The sequence below is a fragment of the Canis aureus genome, chromosome 6 (genome assembly GCF_053574225.1).
Source record: "Canis aureus isolate CA01 chromosome 6, VMU_Caureus_v.1.0, whole genome shotgun sequence".
Classification (NCBI taxonomy): domain Eukaryota; kingdom Metazoa; phylum Chordata; class Mammalia; order Carnivora; family Canidae; genus Canis; species Canis aureus.
Genome location: NC_135616.1, coordinates 11,318,408 through 11,345,804, shown reverse-complemented (window position 1 = coordinate 11,345,804; position 27,397 = coordinate 11,318,408). Strand labels below are relative to the sequence as shown.

The 27,397-nt window shown below is 37.8% G+C and overlaps 1 protein-coding gene across 6 annotated transcripts in view; it reads right to left on the bottom strand.

Annotated features, from left to right (window-relative positions):
- The window catches only part of LPIN2 (lipin 2), an 81,028-nt gene that overhangs the window by 50,756 nt on the left and 2,875 nt on the right, over positions 1–27,397 (bottom strand). The window contains exons 1-2 of one of the 6 annotated variants that reach the window (XM_077900170.1): positions 17,969–18,070; positions 12,741–12,859 (exon numbers count right to left, since the gene is read on the bottom strand). The exons of 2 other annotated variants lie outside the window; for them this stretch is intronic. In XM_077900170.1, the coding sequence (XP_077756296.1) occupies positions 12,741–12,842 (102 nt within the window). In that variant the 5' untranslated portion in view covers positions 12,843–12,859; positions 17,969–18,070. Of the gene's footprint in view, positions 1–5,754; positions 5,775–12,740; positions 12,860–17,968; positions 18,072–27,397 lie in introns of those variants that run through there. 3 more of the 6 variants (XM_077900171.1, XM_077900172.1, XM_077900169.1) reach the window with 3 other exon arrangements.

Below are 27,397 nucleotides of genomic sequence, written 5' to 3'. Positions count from 1 at the left end.
GCATTCAAACCACTAAACATTCCCGCAAGTGTGCTCAATTTCTCTGACAAATTTTTGTAAAAATGCTGGCCATGAAACTGGACTGGTTTCCACTCCACCAGAAAACTGGAGACTTTCTCTCCTAAGCTGACTGAGTTTCCTTAGTTAGAAGGGGTAGGAGTGACATAAAAATTCTTTTCAGTGGGCAGCCCGGGTGGCTCAGCGGTTTAGTGCCACCTTGGGTCCAGGGCCTGATCCTGGAGACCCGGGATCAAGTCCCACGTCAGGCTCCCTGCACAGAGCCTGCTTCTCCCTCTGCCTGTGTCTCCTGCATCTCTCTCTATGTCTCTCATGAATAAATAAATAAAATCTTTTAAAAAAAGTTAAAAAAAAAATTCTTTTCAGTGTAAGAAGAAGAAACAATCACTAACCCAGGCATGGAAAACGATGATTCAATAACAAAAGAAGTATTCATCAATGAAGACTATTTACTTAATAAAGCCACAAGAAAAAAAAAAAAGTCACAAGAGCCTTCAGGTCCACAGTCTACCTAATAGATATATATCCCAAAACTATTGTTTCCCAAGCCTGATCAATCATAAATACCTGGGAAGCTTCTAAAAATACAATTTCCCAGAGAGAAGGCTAAAATGAACCCCGTGGTATTGGACTAGAATCGAAGTCTCCATGGACAAATATAGATGTGCTTATGCCTAGGCTAGAATGCATATTTAGCATCCTAGCTTTCTCTGTTAAGAAGATATAGAATCAAGGACAGTATAGAAGCAACAAGCACACCTAGAGGCCAGATCTTGGGTTTCTAAATACCATTCTCTATTAAAAAGAACCAGGACTCCTTGGAGTAGTTAATTCCAGGGCTGGAGTAAAGGAAAAACAAGTTGAGGCTGGAACATCTAATAGTGCCAGAAAGTAGGAAATGGTTAAAAATCAAAAGAATAGTCATATGTTGAAGGAACACAGGAGCTAATGTGAATGATCTCCCAATGGCTAAAGCTAACACAACTTGGGCAACTAAATAATGATAGCATTTGACTACAACCTACAGAATAAAATACTCATGAATCTACATTAACATAAGTTAATAAATAAGCAGGGAGAAGAAGGGGCAGCTTTCTCTTAAAGAGGAATCCCCATTAATATCACTATTAGACCCCCACAGTAATAACTGTGGCATGCAATGGATGTTAAAAATAGAGGACAAAAGTTTGAGGAGAAACAGGTTGTTTATATATTCTCAAAGTCTCTCCTAGGATATATATTCATTACAAAAGGAAAAAAAGTTTACAGTGGAGAAACCTGGCAGATACCATCTTAAGCAAATTAGATAAACTTCACCAGTAATAAAACATATTACCATCAGGGAACTCCTGATAGGACATCATGTCTGTGGTATTCTAGCCAAGAATACATGACCTCCATCTAATTAGGAGACAATATCAGACAAACTCAAATTGAGGGAAATTCTACAAAATATCTGACCAGTACTCTACGAAGGGGTTAAAGCCACAAAAGACAACAACAGACTGAGAAATTGTTACTGGCAGACTACAGTGACTTTTCCAAATGCGAGTCTGGGATTTTGGATTTGATCCTGAAACAGAAAAGGACTTTAGTGGAAAAAAATATGAATAAAGTCTATAGTTTAGTGGCCTTTTTAATGATTTGAGAGAGAGACCAAGTGAGAGCAGTGGACATCAGGGGCAGAAGCAGAGAGAGAGAGAGAGAGAAATCCCCAGCAGGCTTCCTGCTGAGCACGGGGCCAGATGGGGGCTCAATTCCAGGACCCTGAGATCATGACCTGCGCTGAAATTAGAAGTCAGATGCTCAACCAGCTAAGTCAGCCCCTGTAGTTTAGTTTTAAAAACAAAAAAATTCCGGATGCCTGGGTGGCTCAGTGGTTGAGTGTTTGCCTTCAGCTCAGGGTGTGATCCCAGGGTCCAGGGATCGAGTTCCACATCAGGATCCTTGCATGGAGCCTACCTCTCCCTCTGCCTGTGTCTCTGCCTCTCTCTCATGAATAAATAAATAAAATCTTTAAAAAAAATTCCTAGGCTCCACTATATCCTTTATTGTCTAAGAAATCTATTTTGTTTTGTTTTTCCTTTTGGTGTGTATTTAAAGTTCAGAAGAGGTTCACTGTCCTTGGCTGCCACTAGAATCAATGAGGAGCTCTGAGGAACCTCTGATGATTAGGCCACTGACCCTAGATTATAAGAACAAGTACTTTTTAAAGCTCCAAGAGACCCCAAAATGGCAGTTTATCAAGCTGCGTCTGAGGCAAGGTGATCAATGCCCAGTTCCCTCTTGAAAATACCTTGCTGCATGGGGTTGTGAACAGAACCGAAGGGTGTACTTCCTATTCCTCTCTTGTCTCACTTCCCCTAAAGGAATTATTTTTCTAATAAGTTCTGAATATCAGTCTATAATGGTTATGACTTCATGCTTTGTAAGAATATAAAAGATGACAAATGATTTTTATAATCTTAACTACTGCCCCTTGACCTCTAACTTACCATAGCCTCTCTATTTGCAGTTCAAGTGGAGTTCAGAGAAGTCTCAGAGAATGCAATAAAACTCTAGAGATTACACAGCTCTCTCTTCCTGTTTTCCTGGGATTCACCATAGGAGAATTTCTGAGGAAGGTCTTTTCTACATAGACACAGCTAGGAGTAAGATAGTATGACACCAAGGGCACACAAAGTTCTAAACATGATTTTATCACAGAATTAAAATGGTACTCTAATGAAATAAGATGAGCATATTACTACTTCCACCCTTTCACAAATACCTTCCCTAAGTACCTTAGGTTAAAGCAAAGAGAGCTCAAATAATGATTTTAGATTATGTAACGGATTTCAAAGAAGGGACAAATTAAAAAAATATATCTCTAGAAAGAGTGAAAAATAACCAATAAAAATTATTTTCCCTTTCAATTAGATAATAATGTGCAACACAAAAATTATCTACTCTAGAATTTTTTCTACAATTTTTTTCTTCAAATGGGTTGATTTTGAGTATTTAATACCTAAAACGTGAGTGTAAAACATTATATAAAAAGATAAGTGTTTTTTCCAAGAGAGGTAAGATTTTTATTTAGATCCTTTCAGACAGTTGTGTCCAAGTCCTTTAGACTAGACCATAATGGGATTACGACTTATTTTTCCTATGTACATTTCCTGACCAGCATCTGGATCAAATTGGCAAAACTGGGATTATCCTAATAAACGAGGTGAAACAGTTGAGCTAACTGAGAGGATGTAATCCACAAAATTCCTGAGGTCATCTGTGTCTTCAGGATTAAAGAGGCAAATGAGTTGTGAAAAGCAAAGATTCTAGAATTTATTCCCCCCAAAACTGCCTACCTAGTAATACCACCACATTTCTGTGAGGAAATAAAATTCAATGCAACTAGTATTTAGGTTTATGAACACTCTCCATGCTGGATTGGAGGAAAATGTTTGGTTTTAGACCCATTGACCCAGTGCTATTCTAGGATTTCGGGCAGCAGGAAGTAATGAAAAAATGTGCTACGGGTAAGGGGACTGAGGGGAGGCTTCTCCATCCTCCACCAAATATTTCCTAACTCCGTATAAAACACTGCCCCAAGCCACATGCCCCGCCTACCAGGTGACTTGCTATCTTCTACCACCGGTGTAGTTTACAGTAAATCTTGCTATCAATAACACACATAAAATTCTCTCCCACAACAATAAGCTTTTTGGATTCAACCACACTAGTGCCCATGTCCTCTGATAGAGCACAGAGGGACAAGGATGGAGAAGCAGTGCACTCTTGCTTCCTGGAGTTCCCTGCAGCTGGTGAGGACATGAAGACAGAGATCCAGTTCACACTTCTACCCCATGAGCGTGTCTCACAGCCCTCTGTGCATGGGATTCTCAACTCTAATAAGAATGGCCAGATGCCATCTGGAGTCTCCAAAGAAAGGCTTGATTCTAGAAGCATTTCCTAGGATTACAAATTTGGCTGAGAACTCCTGTAGTACATGCTGCCCTAATTTAAAAATGCAGTCAAGGTAGTTTAAAATAAGTGATGGAAAACAAGGCCAGCAGATTATTTTGGAACTTCAAGGTATTTAAATATGAAATAATTTGGCCATTTCCTTACCAACTAAAGGAATTATCCTCATCTATTTAAAAATTATGGAAACTATTTTTCCAATTCCTAATTTCTAACAAAGCACAAAAGTCTTCTTCTGGTTTTTTAAAATCATGAGATTTATACATTTATGTTCCAAACCCACAAAATCATCTCAAGATAGAGACATTCACCCAGGCAGTATATGAAAAGTAAGGAGTGTCAGGGTCACTGAGGGCCTGGACCCCTGAAAACTAGGTTTTTCCCTCTCCCTCTTGCCACACACACACACCCAAGTTACAAAGTCTAACTATTACATCATCAGTACAGCTTATTAAGCAGATATCAAATCTAGTGTCCCAAACAGGAGCCATTCAGAAAATCAAAGTATCTCTTGGGGCAGGGAGGTGATTCATGGGACTTAAATGTTCTAACATTAATATAAAAGGGAACTGTTAATAAAATGCAATCTAATCAAATACCTGTTAACCTCTCTCTAGAAAACACCAGTAGTAGGAAGCATAAGAACTTTGTCCCAAGATAGGTGGTTTGTGTGTTATTACTATTCACTAAAAGAATTTTTTAAATGTTTCATAAAGATTCAGCTATGTTCACTACTGTCCCCTCTGACCTCAACAAATATGCATGAATCCATATATACATATACACCATAATATTAAAAAGGAAATTTCAGAAGTAAACTGCTTCTCTCCCTATACTTGACTTCCATTCACATGCAAACAATGTTCAGTTCCATTAGTTCCTAAGAACCCTGAACAAGTACACTTTCATCAAGAAGTCCAAAAAGCAAAAAAAGCACACAAACATGGTAATATTTTTAAAGGTAACAAAAATTTATATAACTTTAAAATCAACATGATTATGAACCACAGATTTTAGAAATTATGTTTTTTTTTACTCGTTTTCATAAACACATACATCCTTAATTTTCTAAGAAATACCTTTCTTTAGTTAATGGTAAAAACCTCAGATTATTTTTAAAGGAAAAGGTTTCACAGGGTTAAATTATATTGTCCTTAATTTACCTGATTTTATTTCCTTAATGCTGACTTCTAGAACTTACACTCATATATGATTTATTTTGGATCTTGTCTAGATTAAAAGAAAAAAAAAAAGAACTCAATTGCATTTTCGTCACATGTCAAGCTTACAATATTTTTTTGTTTCCAATCATAGGAGAGGGAAATACTGCAATCACTCTTTTGTATTATGTATCAGAATAAAATGCTAGTTTCAAAATACTAGTTTAGTTTTCAAAAAATTTTGGCTAGGACAATAAAAACCATAAAACTTTTAAATGCTTTTTATTCAACTACTGCACTTACCTGCAAAGAATGTGAAACCATGTATGTTTAATCTGAAACCTAGTTTTAAAAAATTCTGTTTAAAGCAGCAACCTCATTTTTTTCTCGGCAGAAAGTTATTTGTTAAATAATAAACAGAAAAAAGTAGAAAGATGATGTAGCATGACTGAGGGAGAGCAGGTACCAAATATTTCAGCTAAATGTAATACTAAATTTAATAAAATCCAGTAGGGTGCTACATTTTCCAAAGAAAAGGCATTAACCCTCTTCTCTCAGTACTACCCAGATTGAGCAAGCAAGCGAAGGGAACAGGACATCAGTGCATGTAACTCACCAGGATGCCAGCAGGGGCCTTTCCATGGTAAACACCTCCAGTTTTACTTAATGAGCCTTCATGAACCTTCTCCTCCTCCTCCTCCTCATCTTTACTATCTTCTTCTAAATAAAACATCTTAAAACTGAGCTAGCTCATCAAGCATGGTTTTTTCCCCAGAGAAAAAGCTACAGTTCTAAATTATCAAAACGGAAAGCCACTCTGCTGACAAACTGAATGCAAACTGTTTGCCGACCCAGTAATATGGTTAAAACCGAAAGGAAATGGTTCTTAAAAAAAAAAAAAAAAAAAAGCAATACATAAACGACTTTACCAATAAGATTTGCTCAAAACACCTCTCAACCCCTTCTCTCTGAAGGAGATAAGGAGGGGCATGGGACAGGCTATGCCATATGTTTACACTGATAGGTACCAAGACCTGCCCAATCACATGACGGTCACCGCAGCTTCCATCACACAGGACAGGGATTGAGTTAATGATTCTCTAAATCAATCACATCCTCATTTTTAGAAATAAAAACAACTATATATAAAGAGAAGTAATCTTATAAAAATTAATCATTTGAGGGAAAACAGTATATATGTATTTTGTAAGTATCAACAAGCTTCCCAAAGACAGCAGGTTATATATGCTCTATAGAATTCAGTAACAACTTTTTGCCCTATTGGCATGACTCAAAATATTTTCACAATTCCAGATGGAAGATAGTATGCTCAGCCCTGTAAATAATGAAAAAGTTTAATAATAAATTATGTTAATATATTAATTATATTTTTACATAATAATAACTGAACAATTTAAGAGTATGACACTGCAACACTATAAAATGCAAACATTCCTGGTATTTTCTATTTCTCCATAAATCAACATCTAGTAACTTCAAGTGAACTTTTCTAAAACTCAAAAACATACTTAATACATATGGACAAAATATAGTTTTTAATTAAAAATATACTATTTTCTTCAATACAGTGTGGTTATATTGTGGCTAGAACCAACTGAGATGTGCTGTAAGCATAAAATACAATAAAAATGAAGTGTGAAATAAATTCCTAATTTTTTCATATATACATGTTAAAATAACTTTTTGATATAGAGTTAAATAAGATATATTCTTTAAATTAAATTATCCTTTTTTTTTACTTTATGTAATTTAAAATTATGTATATAACTCCTATTATATATCTATTGGACAAAGCACCATCTTAGGGCCCAGAGACAATCTTGAGAACAAGGAGAGAAAAAGGACATTCAGCCAGAGTTCTACTAATGAAGAAATGAAGATAAAAGGATTTCTCATCATGCTATAAAAGTACCAAATTAATTCATCAACAATATACTAGCTGAGCCTCATATATTTAATGATGTTCAAATTATTAAACTTTTTCTTCTGCTGGTAATCACAAAAAGACAGTATTTCCAAATGTTTGATCAAGTAAAAGGAGGCTGATAATGTTTACTACAGCAATATACCACCAAGATACACAGAAGAGTATTAAATGGCTGAATTAAAAACAAAATTCACCAGTATGAGAAAGAGCAAAAATGTATCTTTCATTCAGTACGTTACACTGCCCGGTGCCCAGCCTACCCAACACTAATGTGAGCCTGGAGTACATGTAAGTGCCCATGGGTGCTTGTAGCCTAACTCAGTATACATCAGTTAACACAAATTCTTCCCTTTAAAAGAGAAGTGATTTTTTTTTTAATCTAAATATCACATAACATTTAACAAGTTAAACCTTTCCTTCCGTGTCTGGATCCCAAGCATCAGATGGTAGTAAGAAAAAAACTGGTATTGGGGTGCTGCCAATGGGAAAATAATAAAAGGAGAAATAAGACATCAGGGAGAAGGGGAAGTAAAAGAGAATGAGAAAGAAGAGTAAAGAGAAACTACATAACTACATAAGATGAGGAAGGAGGAAAAAAAAAAAAGAGGAAATAAAACCGGAAGAGATGAGAAAATACATAAGTGGAATACTAGAAACTGTTAAGAAGAAGGGTATATGTGGGATAAAGAAACAGGCAAAAAGGAAAAACAAAAACTTTATCCATTTTAAAAGTGAGTCAACTAAGGGGCGCCTGGATGGCTCAGGCGGCTGAGTGTCCCACTCTTGGTTTCAGCTCAGGTCATGATCTCAAGGTGTTGTCAAACCCTGCATCAGGCTCTGCACTCAGCACAGAGTCTGGTTGAGATTCTTTTCCCACTCCCTCTCCTTCCCCAAACCCCGACTCCTGTGCTCTCTCTCTCTCAAATAAATAATTTTTTTTTTTTTTTAAGTGAGTAAATTGAGGCCCAGCAAGACATCAGGCAGTTAGGCCAAGGTCACCCACCTAGACCCAAGTTCTGGTTCAGTACTTTCTCCCATGATGCCAGGTTACAACCAGAAGAGAAAGTGCTGAACAAAGGAGAATGAAGTTCCACCAGAAGGAAAGACAGAGGGCTAACAAGAGAAGAAAGTCAAGAGCCAGAGGTTGGTGGGTATGAACTCTCCTCAAGCACACTTCACCTCAAAGGTTTCTTACACAACAACCAGGCCCTAGGCCAATCACTTCAGTTTCCTGCTAGTTTTGGTGTTGTTTCACTGTTTGGACTGATGACTCACAGAATGTTCTGACTGCAAGTGAGCACACACCATGGACCCAGACAGGGTGAGTTCATCTTCCAAACACTGACTCTGCAAGAGGCACCCACCTCCAGTTTTCCCCTGTGGTGACCTGTGGATCACCTGACTCCCAACTAGTACCCAACATTCTAGTTCTGGCCCATCATTTGAGTGGCAGCACTTGGACTTGGTCAATGAAAGTTAAAACTACAACCAACAGTTCCTAACATCTATATGATTTTTCAAAGAAAAACACTACTGTACTGCCAATTTTTTTCTCGAAAGCAAAGATAAATGGTTGAGTATCAAGTGAGACTGCTTTTTACTTTTACACAGCGTCTTTAATAACCTTTAAAAAATGCGTAGAAATTGGAAGTTTTTCCTAGACTTCAATCTTTCCAGAAAAAGTCTAGCTTAAGGAAATAGAAACAAAGCTATAATGCTAATCAGGAGAGTCAGACTCTTTTCTTAGACTCCACAGATAATAATGATGCTAGTAAAATACACACTTTTTTTTTTAAACTACTAATCCCCAAAGTATATGAGACCAGGTATTAAAAGGCTTTTTAAGAAGACATAAGGATTTACTTAAAACTTCCTAATCTGAAACCTGCTTATCACAGGTTGAGCTAAATTGGTTCAATATAAGTAGTTACCCCACAAGTTATATTCAGACTTTAATTCAAAAAGTGAAAATAATCTACACCCTCCAGTGGTCAGACTGTGGAAGAGCAATTTATTTCTACTGAATTAACCAATGAAGAGATAAGAACACTAAAAAGTTCAGATAGATTAGTAGAAAATCATGATGAAAATATTTTTTAAAGCCTCAGTTACAATGAATTCATAATCTGTACCATAATTGTTTTACAGTAAAGGAATTAACTCAAGTACATTTCTATATTTTCAAGGGCACTCATGACAAAGAGACCCACATACAAAGGACCACAGTCCACCTGAAAGAGTTCCTTGAGCCAGATGGCTCTCTTATCATATATACCAATGCTACTTCTATATCTGATTAAGTACTTACAGACCAAGAATTCAACAATAATCTCTTGATATGTAGTTTCCTGGGGAAAGTGTAAAAATTCTAGCATATATAAAATCATATAAATAATAATAAATATGCTAGAACCTCAAGAGGTAAGTGTCTAAAAGGACATAACCAATTGACATTCCATATACGTAACTATCACAGACAATGAGAACCTACTCAAGTTTTACAGCTGCTAGATGGAGAAGTCAGGATATAATAAACCAAGGCCTGACTCCTGAGCCTTTGCTTTTAACTGTATCGCTGACATGTAATTTAAAATTTGCTTGCTATCATTTAGTAAGCTTAAAGAAAATAGCACCCAAGCAACTGGGACTATCATTTTAATAAGGAATCATCATAGGCACTGCTGAGAAAAGTCATCCTGGTAGGACAAACAGGTGAGAATATAAATTATCTATAGCCTTAAATGCCCCCCACCCCCAAACAGAATCTGGCAACCCTGTGATAGGCTCTCTTCCAATTTGTTTCTTTTTCAAACCTGCAAGTTTCTCAACTTGACTATACCCACATCACCCTTCCCTCCCCATCAGAATATGCAGCATTTCATACTCTTGTATGCAGGTTCATTTATGTTCTTCAGGAAATGAATAGCAAAATGGCTAAGATACATTGCTATGACAATAACTTAAGGAATTTGCTTTTATGATATTAAGAAACATCTATCCTACATCTAATTCTCTTACCAGATTTTAATCAAATGCCTATATTCAAAGTAAAACAAAAATAATCAGAACTCTTAGATTGTCTTTCAGAAATCAATTCTGCCTACTTGAATCTAAAAGTCCCCTAAAATGCTTAAGAAAAAAAATACAGCATGGGTACCCAGATTTATATATGACAATAGTTATATTTCACACATAACAACAAATGCAATTCTAAGATGGCAGGATTAGTTGCATTTGGTAAAGCCTTAAAAGTCAGCTTTGCTACTCTTAGAGGTTAAATGCTAGTAATGTCTAAAATTTAACCTTGCAATGCCAGGACAATAGAGGATCCAAGAAAGCAAAGAAGCATCTGAGAGCAGCAAGTTTAAAAGAAAGATTTTTCCTCTTTTAAGGACATAGTACCACTGAAACAGAGACAGCATGTGACATTTTATAACTATCCCCCCCGTCCCATGCAACAAACTTCATAAAACTCTCTGAAGAATAGGTATTTAGTTTGTGTAAAAATCATTAGCCTTGGCAACAAATTAATTCTACTCAAGCTTTTTATATATATCTTTTAATCACAAAACTTCTGGATATAAAAAGAAATAAAGCAAACAAAGGTTATCTAAGCTAAATGTTCATGAGAAATTGTATGGCAAGCCAGTATTTATACTGAAACCATAGAAAAAAACACAATACGAGCAGCCTAGTACTAGTTATCTAGTATTTAACTCTGAGTCATACTCTAGAGCTAGTCCTTTGCATATATTATCTTTGATCTACACTTCTGTGAAAGATTTGCTTTTATCCCTATGTGTTTGCAAATGAAGAAATAGAATAAGAGAGATTACGTGATATAGTCAAGGTTATCAGCTAGTTTTTAGCAGTGCCAGAGCCAGGTTCAAACTCTAATCCACTTATTTCCAAATTTCAAGATGTCTTCTATAGTATTTTCTAGGACTTCATATTAGGTTGGAACACAGATTTAATGAGCTAGGTATTTTAAAAATCTCAAATACAAATGAATCTAAAAGAATAAAATATTTAGGAATAAAACTAATCATAATCAAAGAGATAAAAACTTGCATATTTAAAATTACAAAACATGGGATCCCTGGGTAGCTCAGGTGTTAAGCGCCTGCCTTGCACCCAGGGCGTTTTCCTGGAGTCCCGGGCTTGAATCCCACATCAGACTCCCTGCATGGAGCCTGTTTCTCCCTCTGCCTGTGTCTCTGCCTCTCTCTCTCTCTCTCTCTCATGAATAAATAAATAAATAAAAATCTTAAAAAAAATTACAAAACATTGCTCAAAGAAATTTAAAAGGACCTAAGTGAAAAAAGACATCATGTTCGTGGCACGAAGACTTAGTATTGTTAAAATGTCAATACCACTCAAATCTGCAATCTAGATTCAACACAATCCCTATCAAAACTTCAAAAGACTTTTTTGCAGAAATATAAAGCGAATCCCCAAACTGATATGGAATTATAAGGGACCGAAAACAATCCTGAAAAGGAAGAACAAAGTTACTGATTTTAGCAGTTACTACAAAGCTACAGTAATCAAAATAGTGTGGTACTGGCACACAGACAGATATACAGACCAATAGAGTAGAACTCAGTCCAGAAATAAAGCCAAACATCCATAGCTGGCCAATGACTTTTTTTTTTTTGCCAATGACATTTTAAAAAGATTTTATTTATTTTGAGAGAGAGCAAGTGACCACATGTATGAGCAGGGGGAAGGACAGAGGCAGAGAATCCCAAACAGATTCCACACTGGGCACAGAGACCAATTCCAGACTCAATCTTACGACCCTGAGATCATGATCCAAGCCAAAATGAAAGAGTCAGATGCTCAACCAACTGAGCCACCCAAGTGCCTGACAGCCAATGATTTTTGACAAGGGTGCCAAGTCCATTCAATACGAAAAGAGTCTCTTTAATGTATGGTACCAAGAATGGGATTTCCACATACAAAGGAATGAAGTTGGAACCCTATCTCACATCACATAGAAAAATTAACTCAAAATGGACCAATGTCCTAAAATAAGGGCTAAAAACACACAAATTTTACAAGGAAACATGGAGTAAATATTCATGATTTTTTATTTGGCAAATGATTCTTAGATATGACATCAAAAGCATGAATAACAACAGAAAAACATAGATAAACTGGATTCCATCAAAATTTAAAACATTTTTTTTGTATCAAAGGACATTATCAAGGAAGTGAAAAGACAAACTACATCATGGGAGAAAAATACCTGCAAATCCCGTATCTAAATAGGCATTTAATATCTAGAATATATAAAGAATTTTTATCAAGACCATAAAGACAATCCAATTAAAATATATGCAAAAGGCCTAAGAAGCTCTTCAAAGAAGATATACAAATGGTCAATAAGTACATGAAAAGATGCTCAACATCATTAATCATTAAGAAAATGCAAATCAAAACCATAGTGAAATATCACTTCGTTTCCACTAGGATGGCTATAAAAATAAAACAAGAAAATAAGTGTTGCTGAAGATGTAGAAAATTTGAAATCTTTGTGCAACTGAAATCTGATGGGACTGTGAAATGGTGGTCATTGGGGAAAGTAATTTGGCAGTCCTCAAAAAGCTAAAGCTAGGGATCCCTGGGTGGCTCAGTGGTTTGGCGCCTACCTTCAGCCCAGGGAGTGATCCTAGAGTCCCAGGATCGAGTCCCACGTTGGGCTCCTTGCATGGAGCCTGCTTCTCCCTCTGCCTTGTCTCTCTGTCTCTCATGAATAAATGAATAAAATCTTAAAAAAAAAAAAAAAAAAAAAAAGCTAAAGCTGGAGTTACCATATGATCCAGCAACTCGACTAGATACATATCCCAAGTAACTGAAAACAAGGACTTGTAAACCAATATTTACAGCAGCATTAGTCACAATAGCTAAAAGGTGGAACCCAAATAAGCTCTCAAGTATACCCTCTTTAGAGAAAATGTACACATCATTAGTAAATGTGTATATCCATGTAATTGTGAATCTAATTTTGGGGTTTGAGGAGCTGCTGGAACGTCTCAATGGCTCGTATGGAGAACCCAAGTAAAAAACCCCTGATTCTAATTCAAGCTGTTGTTTGAAAGACAAGAACATGCAGGAACTGAAAAATTAAATTGCTTCCCAGCTGAATTAGATAAAACATTCTCAATCTTTGTAATTTGAAGCCTTGCATCATGTAACAACCCTTAAAATGGAACAGTATAGAATATATGGAAATACATGCCATTCATTCCTTCAGAAGGGATGGTGCTGTGGAAATATTCATTTAACACATATTTTTCCAGTGTCTACTATATATGTCAGGCACCAGTACTGCCTTTATCCCTGGACAAAAGGAGTTCCTGCCCCAGGCCCTGCACTTTGCATGGCCCTCCATACCACAAACCCCAAATAAAAAGACAGCATTTATTTTATTACTTACTATTTTCATATTTTCAGATCTCTAGGCAAGGGTTTTTTTTGTTTTGTTTTTTACAATCTACCTCATGGAGCAGGAGGGACGCACAAGCCAAACTGCTCCTACACTTGCCCCTCAAACCTCCCCAGCCTACATGTGCTAGTGGCTCAGGCTGTGACAGGACAGGGCAATGCTGCGAAACAGCCAATGGTGGGAATGTTGGCCAGGCCAGGGACGTGACTGGATTCATAGCTTTTAATAGTTAGACCAAGGTTTCTCAACCTTGGCATAGGCACACTGAAGTCAGATCATTTTTTCTAGGGTGTGAAGGGGCACACTATCCCTGATCTCCAACCACTAGATGCCAGTAGCACTCTCCCCAGTTGTGCCAAGCAAAAATGTCTCCAGTCATTGTTTTTTTTTTTTTTTTTTTTAAAGAGTTTTATTTATTTATTCATGAGAGAGAGAGAGAGACTGAGAGAGAGAGAGGCTGAGACCCAGGCAGATGAAGAAGCAGGCTCCATGCAGGGAGCCTGATGTGGGACTTGATCCCGGGTCTCCAAGATCAGGCCCTGGACTGAAGGCGGCATTAAACTGCTGAGCCACCTGGGCTGCCCATAGCTTGGGCTTTTAGACAGATTGAGTTTTAAATTACATTTCTACTACTTACAATATCCCCAGTACTTATCCTTTCTTTGAGCTTCAGCTCAATTGGAGCTTCCTATGAACCCTCCATAGAGCTAAGGTCACCAAACCCACCATGCCGGACTGTTTTCAGGAATTCAGTGAGGTAGCACCTGGAAACTACTAGGCCTTAATAAATATTAGTCCTTTCTTTTCATTAAAAAGCAATGTACTAAATACCTTCAAGACCTCTGCCACACAGGTGCCTACAGATAGATGACTGATCGTTAGACTAGAATCCCTGCCACTGAGATGTCTGCTCACTATTTACTGAGGGACACAGGAAATAAATGACTTTTGATCTAATTCCCACTTTAATCAACAGCTCTTTTTTTCTTTGTTTTAGCTTTCCATACCATTTTCCCATTACCTAAGGTCTATCCAACTGAGGCCCATCCTTCAGCATGTTTGTTCAAATAATATAATTCAGATTCCATCCCCAAATGGCCAAAATAAGACTAACATGGGTCAAAAGAATCCAAGGGGTGTAGGAAATGGTCTTAAGAACTATTAGATCCAGCGACTCCCAGATCTACTATACACTTGGTCCAAATCAGATCAGTCTAAGTCATCTTCCTCAGTGTATTTCCTTTTTTCAAATTCTGGTGTAAAACTGTTTAATCACATTTACATTCTAACTCTATTTAACATGAAGGCTGTCTTTTAAACACTTCTAAAGGCTATAAATAAATTGATCCTATTGATATGCCACTGTCCAACATGTTATTAGGACTCTTCTTTTTCTGAAAGATCCTCAAATAAAATTTCGGTACTACACAGGATAAAAATCACTATCATTACTATATGGTCACAACTCTTAAACAACAAAGAAGTAATTATTATTCATCTCTCTGACATGCATGATCCACCAGATGCTGCTCTAAAAGATTTCTGGCTATTCTGAAAAACCTAACATATCTTAAGGAATAAAGACCTTCCACCACTTAGCATAAAATATTTCAAGACTGAAAGCAAATTATAAAGAAAAGGGTGTTCCAAAATGTTTTAAGAATGACAGCGTCAAAAAAAAAAAAAAAAAAGGACAGCATCATTGAAATGTGTATATCACGCTAAAGTGGGCAATGTACATTTATTTGATTGCATAAATTTTTAGTCACATTCCTTCATAGTTATATTTTTTATAGGAGTATCAACAGTTTCTTTATTATTCATTTATAATGGAATGCAAAACCGAAGAACTTGTATCAGATCTTATGGGTAAACTTTCAACTTCATAATGTTTAATCTTTTATTTAAACAACAGTATTTTTCATCGTGAATAATATCCATCAACTGTCATCATCTGTCACCTCCATCTCAATAGAAACTGCAAGGATCCAGGAAAGAAATGACTATTTGCTCACACTCCAGGACAGTTCTGTATGTATTTATCACATACCACATATCCCAGAACAACAGAACCACATCCATTTCTCCCCTCCCTACCACACACAGACCAACCACATCATTTGTTTTTACAGACCTTGCCAGAGGTACCAGCTTCTCTAAATTGCCTAGGAAACTCAAAGCAAATGTTACCTTTTGCATGAGAGATACCAGATTCAACACTTCGTGAATAATATGTATACTTCATCTTTGGAGCTTATATTTTTCTAAACTTAAATGAAATTCAAAGGGATATTAGTGAGGTCAAAGCTATAGCAATCTCCTATGGGACATCATCAGAACACCAAGACATTTCTTTATAACCCTTCAGGGTACCACGATGAAATCAAGACAGTGCTACAATTCTAGTTAAAAGTGACTTCTACTGGGCAGCCTGGGTGGCTCAGCAGTTTAGTGTCGCCTTCAGCCCTGGAGACCTGAGATCGAGTCCCATGTCAGGCTCCCTGCATGGAACCTGCTTCTCCCTCTGCCTGGGTCTATGCCTCTCTCTCTGTCTCTCATGAATAAATTAAAAAAAAAAAAAAAAAAAGTGACTTCTACTGCAGAAACAGTTTGACCAACCTCACACACTGCATCAACCGTCTTTCAGTGACTCCTGTAGGTGAAGAGAAAGATCTTCCCTGATTACTGGTAGCATAGTAATAAAAAAACAAACAAGGTGGGGGGAGTGTCCATTCATTAGCTTCCTTAACTGATCAGAATTCCTCACCTCCAGTAACACATACTCATTTTTTAACACCTGCAGTGTCTCTTGCATTTAACTCTCAAGAATGCAGAATCCCCCTCCTTGTTTCCCAGAGAAATGTATTTTAGATCAGGAAGCACAAATTCACCACTTCTCCACTCTTCTCTTGGAAATGCCTGGGATCTCTGTCTCAATTACACAAAACACGGTGACCATGAGGCCAAGAAGCAGGGATGTGAATTCCTGTGTAGCCTGCAGAAATCCTGCTCCCAATTCCAGGCATCCCATACTGGTATCTGCAGAGGCTCCTGGGGAAACTGGTAGAGGCTGTGGAGATGATTAAGTCTTCCACTAGAAGCCAATTAAAACACAGCTTTCAAATTTCAGCTTTATTGTACACAGCTACTACTGGGACCCTAGTAGAATTTTCAGAATTGTTAGGAGGGGGACCCCCCTCTCTCAGCCTGGGAGGACATCTGGGTGGATAAAGGGAGAAGCTGTGGAGACAGCAGCCATTGCCAACTGCACCGCTACTGTGAAAGCCACCCATAGCTCTAATTTGAGCTGTGTCCTAGTTTTATGTAGCTTTACAAAACAAACGCCAGGTAAGGCTGCATGGCTGTGTTATCACAAGCTGACTTGCACACTGAGCTACTGCAACGAGAGGACTTCCAAGAGCAACAACAACTTAGTGAAGCAACATTTGGAATGGGGGAAAATAAAGCTTGTTTCAACTCACTGACCTGTTTAAAAGCAGGGTTTAATGTGTTAGGCACTATTCTACTCTGAGCTTAGATCAAGCAGTGAACCTGGCTGATGAGGTGCCGGCTCTCACAGCACTTAGATTCTAATAGAGGAAGAGACAGGAAATAAAAATAAAATTCCAGACTGGGCTAACTATTATAAAGGAAGTTAAAGAGAGTGATGCTGCTAGAAAGTAAGGGAGGAAGGGCTACTTTAGGTAAAAGGATTGAGGAGCCAAAACCAAGAAAATGTAGGACAGAATTTTTAAAAACAAAGTCAAACCAGAAAGGCTCAATCTGAAAAAGAAAGAATGTAATTAACACAGAAGACAGAGCATGAGAACCCAGCTGATCATGTTCACATACCTATGTCATGATATATTTAGGATTTACTTTCTCACAAGACACTGCTACAGTCATGCTGCCAACCTTCAAAGTTACTTTAGAAACAAAGGGGAGAAAACGAGGTACCTCAGATACTAAGTGATTAAACATTCAGGAAACCAGCAGAAATTTAACAGAATGAATCAAAACAGAAATCTCCAATTGTAATCTAAAAATTACTTCCTGAGGGGATCCCTGGGTGGCTCAGCAGCTTAGCGCCTGCCTTTGGCCCAGGGCACGATCCCGGAGTCCCGGGATCGAGTCCTGCGTCGGGCTCCGGCATGGAGTCTGCTTATTCCTCTGCCTGTGTCTCTGCCTCTCTCTCTCTCTCTCTCTCTCTCTCTATCATAAATAAATAAATAAATAAATAAATAAATAAATAAATAAATAAATAAATCTTTAAAAATAAAATAAAATAAAAATTACTTCCTGAGAGTTGCTTTCTGATCTTCTGCGAAGACAGATGTGGCTAAGAGTTTCTAATAATATTACGATAACTAGACAGTCTGTTAAACACAAAAGATGGCATATACTTGATCTTCATTCCCTCTTAAAACTCACCATTCGGGGGCACCTGGGTGGCTCAGTGGTTGAGCATCTGCCTTTGGCTCAGGTCGTGATCCCAGGGTCCTGGGATCAAGTCCCACATCAGGCTTGCTTCTCCCTCTGCCCATGTCTCTGCCTTTCTCTGTGTCTCATGAATAAATAAATACATAAAATCTTTAAAAACAAAACAAAACAAAACCCACCATTCAAAATTATACTGTGATCCCAAAAAACACTAAGTTGAAGTTCCAACCCTCCCTACCTCAGAATGTGATCTTTTGGAAACAGGATCATTGTGGAGGTAGTCATGTTAAAATGAGATCATCTGGGCAAGCCCTAAACCAATATCCCTAAACCACTATGACTGGCTTTCTTAGAAAATGAGGAAATTTGGACCAAAAGACAGACAGACACATATAGAATGCCATGTGACCATGAAGGTAGAAATCAGCATACTGTATCTACAAGCAAAGAAATGACAGAAATTACCATTAGTTAGGAGAGAGGCATGAACAGATTCTCCCTACAGGCTTCAGAAGGAACTAACCCTGCTGACACTTTGATTTCAGACTTCCAGCCTCCAAAACTGAGACAACAAATCTTTCCGTTGTTTAAAGACCAGGTTTGTGGTACTTTTTCGCAATTTATTTACTAACATGATAGTTAAGAAATATAAAAGGAGTAATCCAGAAGCACAAAGAGAATGTTTAGAGAAAATGAAAGAGGTTGTCAAGTTTCTGAAAGACCAAACATGGGAGAAAAAAAAAAAAAGAGGATCAAAAAGCAAGGCTGTGCTCAAGCTCAAAACCAGAGCCCACACTGGTGGAGGCATGCCAAAAACAAACAAACAAACAAAAAACATTACAAGACAATTTCCCCAGAGTCAAAAACATGATTTTCCAAGTTGAAAGTTCCTACCAAGTAATCAGCACCAGGGTGGAGAGGTACCTGCACTGCAGTGGGCTCTACAAAGGCAGTCATGACAGAAAGATGCTACTAGACAATGTTAAAGGCTCCGCAGTTTCTTTATGGGCAAAGAACTCAAGAAATCACCACGTGGGCATGGCTCTACAAAGCAGGATGCACATCACACTCTCAATCAGAGAGTGCCCCAATGCCAGCTGCCTCCCAAACTTTTCTGAGGACATACAGCTGCAGATGCTTCTGCTTGTGGGGGTGAAGTCTCACCAGATCTAAGAAGCACCTGTATATTCTGAGTGTTTTTCTGTCCTTCTGATCTACAGAGACTGATAACATACTGCCCTCTAGCCGGGTTTGAGTGTACAAAAGCAAGGCCAAGAATGTGGGTTCACCATGAAGCCAGGTGTGGAAGGCACTTCCCAAGTGTCCTAGCCACTCCCTCCCTGTAAAGGGTACAGGAACCAAGCTGCAAATCACAAATAAAGGCACTTCACCAAAAGATGAGTAAAAGGAGAGAATTTAAAAAGAGATAAAACTGCTTTAAAAAAAAAAAAAAACCTGGAAGGGAAAGGATAGAAAGAGTGGGAAGGAGAGAGAAACAGAAATTAAAAAGCTTGGGATTTCTCAACAGTAAACAAATCCAAATTCTAAAAACTATTTCCATTCTAGCATTCCATAGCCTACCAATTAAGTATGAGGCTAGAATAAATTTTGAGACAGGTAAGGTCTCAGAATTGACCTCCTGTGAACCCCTTCTCAAAAAGCTACAGGAGGATGTGCCCATCAGAATGAGGAAGCAGGTTGACGGAGGACTATCTAGGAAAGAAGACCAACAAAGGTGAGAAACTAACAGGATGCAGGCGAGGTGTTCACTGCTCAGAGTCCTGTAGTTCAGTCAGAAACTGGGGACCTGGGCAGCCCGGGTGGCTCAGGGGTTTAGCACCGCCTTCAGCCCAGGGCCTGATCCTGGAGACCCGGGATCGAGTTCCACGTCAGGCTCCCTGCAAGGAGCCTGCTTCTCCCTCTGCCTGTGTCTCTGCCTCTCTCTCTCTCTCCCCAGGTCTCTCATGAATGAATAAATAAAAATCTTTAAAAAAAAAAAAAAAAAAGAAAGAAAGAAAGAAAGAAAAGAAACGGGGGACCTGAATTTGTGATTAATCCCAACAAAACAATGAACTCCAGCGAAAACAAAACTTTGAACTGGTGTAGAAATAAAATCACTGACGGGCTTAGTTTTAAACAGTGCTTGGCCATGAAAACATACATACCTACCATTGAGAAATTAAATTATGATACGATTACATGGGAAGGGTAAAAGGAAGAGTGTGTAAGAAGGGTTATGTAAGAGATGAATCCTCATCTAACACAGTCGGAAATCTACAGAGAATATCTAAAACTGAAAAACCAAGCTACAGTAGTTTAGGCACATATGCATAAAATTAAATCCCACAAGAAACAGGTAAGAGTTGAAAGAAGCTGCTTCTAGGAAGTAATCAGCAGTGGTATTCTTCACTATATATATCTCAAAGTACTATCTGAATTTTATATGAATTTTTAGACATAAAAGATGAAAAAAATTAAAAGATGAATAGAACTATCATGTGATGCAGTCCTATAATAAAGAAACATATGTATAAGGAATAAAAACTACTAGAGAAATGAAAAAACAAACACCAAGTAAATATGAGCACTGTGGGGTTTTGTTTTCAATTAGGAAAAACTCTTTTCTAGCTCTCCACATCAGCACTGAGCTTTAGATATATGTCTCATTAAGACAAAACAAATGAACAAGAAAATTTAAATACATAAAGTTCTTATTAAGTTATCTAGTTCATTCACCTGGGAATGGCAAATGTCCTAACAAGAAAGCCATTTTCTTTCTGTGTCAAAGATATTAGCAAAAGATTTAGCCAACATGGATAAGGATGACAGAAGATTTAAAAAAATTATCCACCATTAACAATACAGGCTTATGAGTATTTTTCAAATAGCAGAGAATAAAATACCATGTAGTTTTATAACCTAAGGAAACTTTAATGATAAGCAGTTATTAAAGTTTATAGAAAAATATTAAAGACTTTATGAACTAGTCAGCAAAAGTTTTTTGGTTTTTTGTTTTGTTTTTTAGTTAAGCACTCATCTGTAGTGTATATACTAGGTATACAGAACAGCTTTGCCTTCTAGATACATAGAAAAGGCTCCACTTACAGGCACAGACAACAAAATTCAGAGAGTAAGAGATGAAATGATGGCAAAAATCACTAGGCTTAAATTTACAGACATGTAGTGCATTAGGCTTAGATACAAAATTGCTAACATAAAAATAAGTTTTCCATTTTGATCGATAGAGATAAAAGTTCTGGGTCAAGAAAATATTAAGCAAGCACAAACATTTTCAACTAGACATCATATCCTTTTTTAAAAAAAGATTTATTTGAGAGAAATAGAGCGCTCGAGTGGGGTGAGAGGCAGAGACAGAAGCAGACTTCCTGCTGAGCAGGGAGCCCCATGCAGGGCTCAAACCTAGGACTCCAGGATCATGACCTGAGCTGAGGGCAGCTGCTTAACTGACTGAGCCACCCAGGCGCCCCTAAACATCATATCCTCACGCTAAAAACATTAGCACAGAAGCTCACACCAAGATACTTCCTTTGACTCACTCTCAATCACTCCCCTGTCTATCCCCCCTACCTGGTTTTATAAAATTCTGCTTGATATAGAGGTAGACCCACTTAATTCTCCTTCAAGACTATAAGGTACTTCAAAGCAAGAAGGATGTACTATTCACCTTTTTTCCTTTTGCCCCTGTGCCTCTCAAAACTGGCGCATCTTGTCTAGTGAGAAATCCTAGCCTGCCACCCTGCCTCTGGACCTCTAGGTGGCTTGTGGCTCTGGTTTAATACACAACCTCATCTGATCCTCAGAATAAGGCCATCAGTAGATATTGTTATCTACGTCTTACAGAGGAGACAACTGAGTAAGCTATATGCCAAGCACAAAATCACGAATTTGGGAATTCCTAAGGGCTATGAATGTGTTTCTGTTTAATGAGAAGTTATTCTGTATTGAAGAGTTAATACCAAATCATTGATTTATTCAATTACAGTGAGTAAAACACCATTAAAATTCCATCAGAGCAAATTCTATCTGTAGATAGTTGCCGAGTCAAATGATATACTGAAGAAAGTGCCAATTTATAAAAAACAAATCTGTTCAAAAATGCAAACTCAGATACTCAACAATATTAGGGGTTTCAGCTGGCTACCCACAATGTGATGGGACAAGTGTTCCTACATGAAGTAATAGGCTAGAAGCTCTGTCCAGCTCTGAAACGCTGTAACTCAGGGCTCCTATGCATAATCCAGTCCCACATAAAGCAAGGGTTATGGAGTTTACTTCTTGTATAAAAAACAGTCAAAATTACCAGGGAAAATCCTTCAAGAAGACATCATGTTGAATACAAACCATGTCTCAAAAAGTCCAACTGAGCCTATTTCTTCCTCCCAATACTAAAAAGAACTGACTTTCTGTCAAGCTGAGCCAGAGACCAAAATTCAGCTAGAGTTTAGGGGCTATGTGTTGTTGTTGTTGTTTTTTAAGATTTTATTTATTTATTCATGAGAAAGAGAGAGAGAAAGGCAGAGACACAGGCAGAGGGAGAAGCAGGCTCCATACAGGGAGCCTGACGTGGGACTTGATCCTCGGTCTCCAGGATCAGGCCCTGGGCTGAAGGCGGTGCTAAACCGCTGAGCCACCAGGGCTGCCTTAGTGGCCATGTTTTTAAACACCAGATTCCCAACTCAGCCCAGTTATATGCTCATGTTACAGAGGCAGGCAGAAGAGTATCAGCTTCATATCATCCAACTCATTCTAGACCCAGCACCACCAAGTGGGGTTAGCCAGGCCATCTCCTTTGCTTTCTTGGTGGTTTTGCATATATAAATGATTCAGAGAAACCCAGAGCTCCTATACAGTAGGTGCTATGCTTTCTATTAGCAGTTTATAGATGCTGAGGTTAAGAATAAGTTCTCCAGTTCTACCTAATAAAGTCAAAACAAAACTGTTCCCCCAAATTGGTTTTGGCATGTCAATCAGATTCACGAGAATTCTTATCGTCCTTGGGCAGTGTGGTGGCATGGGAGCAAGGGCAATGGAATGAGATCAAGGTCAGTACATAGTCACATGCCTTTGGCAAATCTTTCAGCTTCACAGTCTTCACCTAAAAAATGCAGCTACTATCTCTACCATGCATAGTTATTGTGCCTCTTAAGAGAGAATTTATGTAAAACATAATGCCTCACCCAAAGATGTTCAATAATGTAACTGCAATGACAATCTTTTACAAACATTAAACATCTCCTAGAAACAGTGTTCCTAAAAAGTAGCCATCAGCACCATTTTAAGGACTGAGTCTCAGTGAACAGAGTATATTAAAGACACCAAAACTCCAAATGTTTACTTTTCAAATACTGCTACTTAGGATATTTTGAATTCGTTGAACCAGTTAGAAAACCTTACAACAAAAAATCACTCCTTTCTTATAAAGCATCTGTTTAATACACATTTTAAATTATAAAATAAAGAGCTTTCAGGGTGCCTGGGTGGCACAGTTAGTTAAGCATCCAACTCTTGGTTTCAGCTCAGGTCACGATCTCAGAGTCATGAGACCAAGCCCAAAACAAGCTTCGAGCTCAGCACATAGTCTGCTTGAGAGATTCTCTCCCTCTTTACTTCCCTTGCTCACTCTCTCTAAAGAAATAAAATCTTTCATTTTTAAAAAATAAGAGAGCTTTTTATTTAGAAAGTATGTATATGTATAAAAAAGAAAGTATTTATATACTTCTCTAGATAAGTCCTGTTCCTGTGTAGTTTGCATGTAAACAGATGTTATGGCTATAATTATAATGTTCATTAGCTAAGTATTATTCAAAAAATGTTGAGATTAAAGTAATTTAAAAAGATATGGACACTTGGGTGGCTCAGTGGTTGAGCATCTGCCTTTGGCTCAGGTCGTGACCTCAGGGTCCTAGAACGGAGTCCACATCAGGCTCCCGGTAGGGAGCCTGCCTCTGTGTCTCTCATGAATAAATAACTAATAAATAAATATACAGACTCAGCTGTTGGGGAAAGTAACATACCACAATTCAAAGAGCTCCAATTCAGAGTTCATAATTCATATCTACTATTTCATGGTTTTGCTGTCTGAGATTCCTATTTATTAAGTAGGCTCTATGCATGGGGCTTGAACTCACAACCCGGAGATCAAGACCTGTGCTGAAATCAACAGAATGAGCCACCCAGGTGCCCCAAAAGGCTAAATTTAATAAATTATGTCCAAATACCTGATAAGACCTATTCACATTCTGGATACTTCTCTTTTAGAATCAGTAAACACCAAGTCTCAAAAAAAAAAAAAAAAAAAAAAAAGGCACCAAGTCTCTATTATAGCTGGACACATCTATCTTGCCAGGTGTAACACATGTCACATCATAATGCGCTGAAGAAAGTAGAGCCATCATGGAATTGTACAATTCCACTGTTTACTCAGGAGTATAAAGAAGGCTTTTAGGTAGGTTTCAATTCCAGATTAACCAATGAATTTATGATTCTTTCTATAAAAAAGAAAACATTTTGGGCAGCCCGGGTGGCTCGGTGGTTTAGCGCCGCCTTCAGCCCAGGGAATGATCCTGGAGACCTAGGATGAGTCCCGCATTGGGCTCCCAGCATGGAGCCTGCTTCTCCCTCTGCCTGTGTCTCTGCCCCTCTTTCTCTCTATCTCTCATAAATAAATAAATAAAATCTTTAAAAAAGAAAACATTTTGCTACAGATCTAAAAACAGAGGTTTAAAAAGATATTTAAATCAATTATCCCATTATATTTCAGAAATAAGTAAAAGCAGAAACTCTGTCACTAAAATTACTTGGAACCATATGCCTATCTTTCTTCTGAGTAAAATCACTGAGGGACGCTTTTCCAATGCTCAGCTTCTCTTCATCTAACAATTACTTAGTTATGACCATCAAAACCAAATAATGTTTAAACCTAGATACTGGTACCCCTTCTTTTTTGAAATACTATGTCTTTAATCATGTTTCTTAAACTTTTCAAAACCATATCCCTTTACACTCCTTATAATGTAACTTAATATTTCAACTAAATTCACAAGTGACCCCAAAAGTTAAGAATCAAAACAATGGGAGACAGCACAACAAACCTTCAAAGAATTTCCACCACCCTGCAAATAAACAGGTCTGCACAGCCACTCCGCTCACTCTAGTGGATCTTTCTGCACATCAACCTATGAAGGTCTGTCCTTTCATCTTTCTCCATCGGTTAACTTTTAAAATCAACAGATCCTATCCTCAGGTGTTCAGGTTTGAACGTTCTTTCCTCCTCTCCTCAAATCCAACTTTCTCTACTACAATCTGACAAACCTTTCAGGCTAGCTTCTTATCACTTCTATTCAACAGTCCATCTCTCCCCTACTCCTTCTCTTAGTTACACATTTACAAAAAGGAGGCAAACTAGCACTGCCTGCAGGCCACACAGGGTGTTTGAAAATTAAGGAGACAGTAGTTATTTACTTTAATATCAACTAACAGCTAGAGGAATGCCACAGATGACTTAAGAGCAAATACAAAGTAACACAACAAGATCAATGTCTCTTACAGCTGAAGTTCATGGAGGAAAGTGAGTATTGAAAATAAGTAAATGTTTGGGGCAGGTGGAGACAGTAGGGAGCAAACTGATATGAGAGAACGGAGATGGGAAAAACACATTTGCTAAAACAGGTGAGAAGGGATCACTGGAGATTCTTGAACAGGAAAGATTTAAAAAAAAAAAAATGCCAGGAGTTGAAAACAAGTTAAAATTTATAAATCACTTTATATTTTACTTATGCTTTGCCTGGCTGAAAAAAATAATTCGAGGCAGTTCAGGCAAATACACCTATTACTAAACAATAAAATAAAATTGGTACAAAAACAAAGAATATGAATTAAAGACAGGAAACTAGGTTACTATTCATAAAATCAACTACAGTAACTACAGAAGTAAAGACTTTTTCTAAACTGTTCAAATATGCCAACAAGTCAGATTAAGGCAATCCTCCAGCTACCTGAACATCATTAGGTAGGCTTTTCTACGAGCCGGTGTTCATCCTCCAAAGAAGGAGAAAAGTCTAATTTGGATGGTTCATGTTGAAAATACAGAACAATACAGATAAATATAAACACCACATAATAAAGTTCTAAATTCAAGGATTACAAAAATAGTTACATCGATCCTAAATGGAGTTTTAAAAGAGCTCTATGAATCCCCCATTTTTCTAACACATTTATGTAGTCTCTCAACTTACATATTTGACCTGAATAAAAATAATTTTAGAAAACCGTACTTCTAACATATAACCCACCTTGTCTTTCAGCTGTATCCTCCTTGTACAGAGGTAAAATTTGGTAGCAAAAGGAGCTGATGCTGTAACCATTCTGTTATGCTTTACAGATTCAATGACTTCTGGCTCTTTCATTTTCTTGGTAATAATTTTAACACCAATTTAAATTGACAAAAATAGGAGGACAGAAATTCAGTATCCAGGGGCTTTACAGGAAAAAGAATCTAAATCGTAGTCAATGAATCAAATTTAAAAACTATCTTATCTTCATTCTAATCCTCAAAGTCACATTCAGAGCTTTATCTTGCATTGCCACACAGCTTATCTCCTAACAGATTCTTTTTTCCTTCTTCCTTATAGATAGGCTGAAAAGAGCAGAATCATCCAGTCAGAATTTCAAAGCAGAGGCAAGCCATATGGGCCAAGCTTTCTGTGGTTGGGCAGGATCAAGTTAGCCAGAGGTGAGGAGCACAGAGCTGGAACGGCCCCACCACACCCAGGTTGCCACGGACTCTCAGAGACACCTAAGCTGCTTCATTTGGACCTCAGCGGTGAGCGACTTTCTCTCACACATTTGTCTTCAAGAGTAAAGGAGCGTACACATGTAAAGCATTTAGTGTTAGTAATAGTGCGCCAGTAAAAAGAATAAAGAATCAAATTGACAGCAGGGGAGGTAGATTCCAAAAAGTGCAGTTAACTGCCAGTAAAGCCACCAAGAAATCTTATTAGAAGGCCTTCTGATACAGCCATAAAGCTTACTACTCCAGCCTATAATAATTATCCTCAAAGTTTTTTTTTTTTAATTTTTATTTATTTATGATAGTGACACACACACACAGAGAGAGAGAGGCAGAGACACAGGCAGAGAGAGAAGCAGGCTCCATGCACCGGGAGCCCGACGTGGGATTCGATCCCGAGTCTCCAGGATCGCGCCCTGGGCCAAAGGCAGGCGCCAAACCGCTGCGCCACCCAGGGACCCCTCCTCAAAGTTTTAATATGACAATCCATATTGGATTCTGTCAACTGGAGGCTCTCTGCCTATGAACCTGTGAGTTATTTTCGTTATGATGGCGGCAAATGACAGCTAAAAGACTCTGGGGCTAATAAAACAGATAAAAATGGGCTTTCA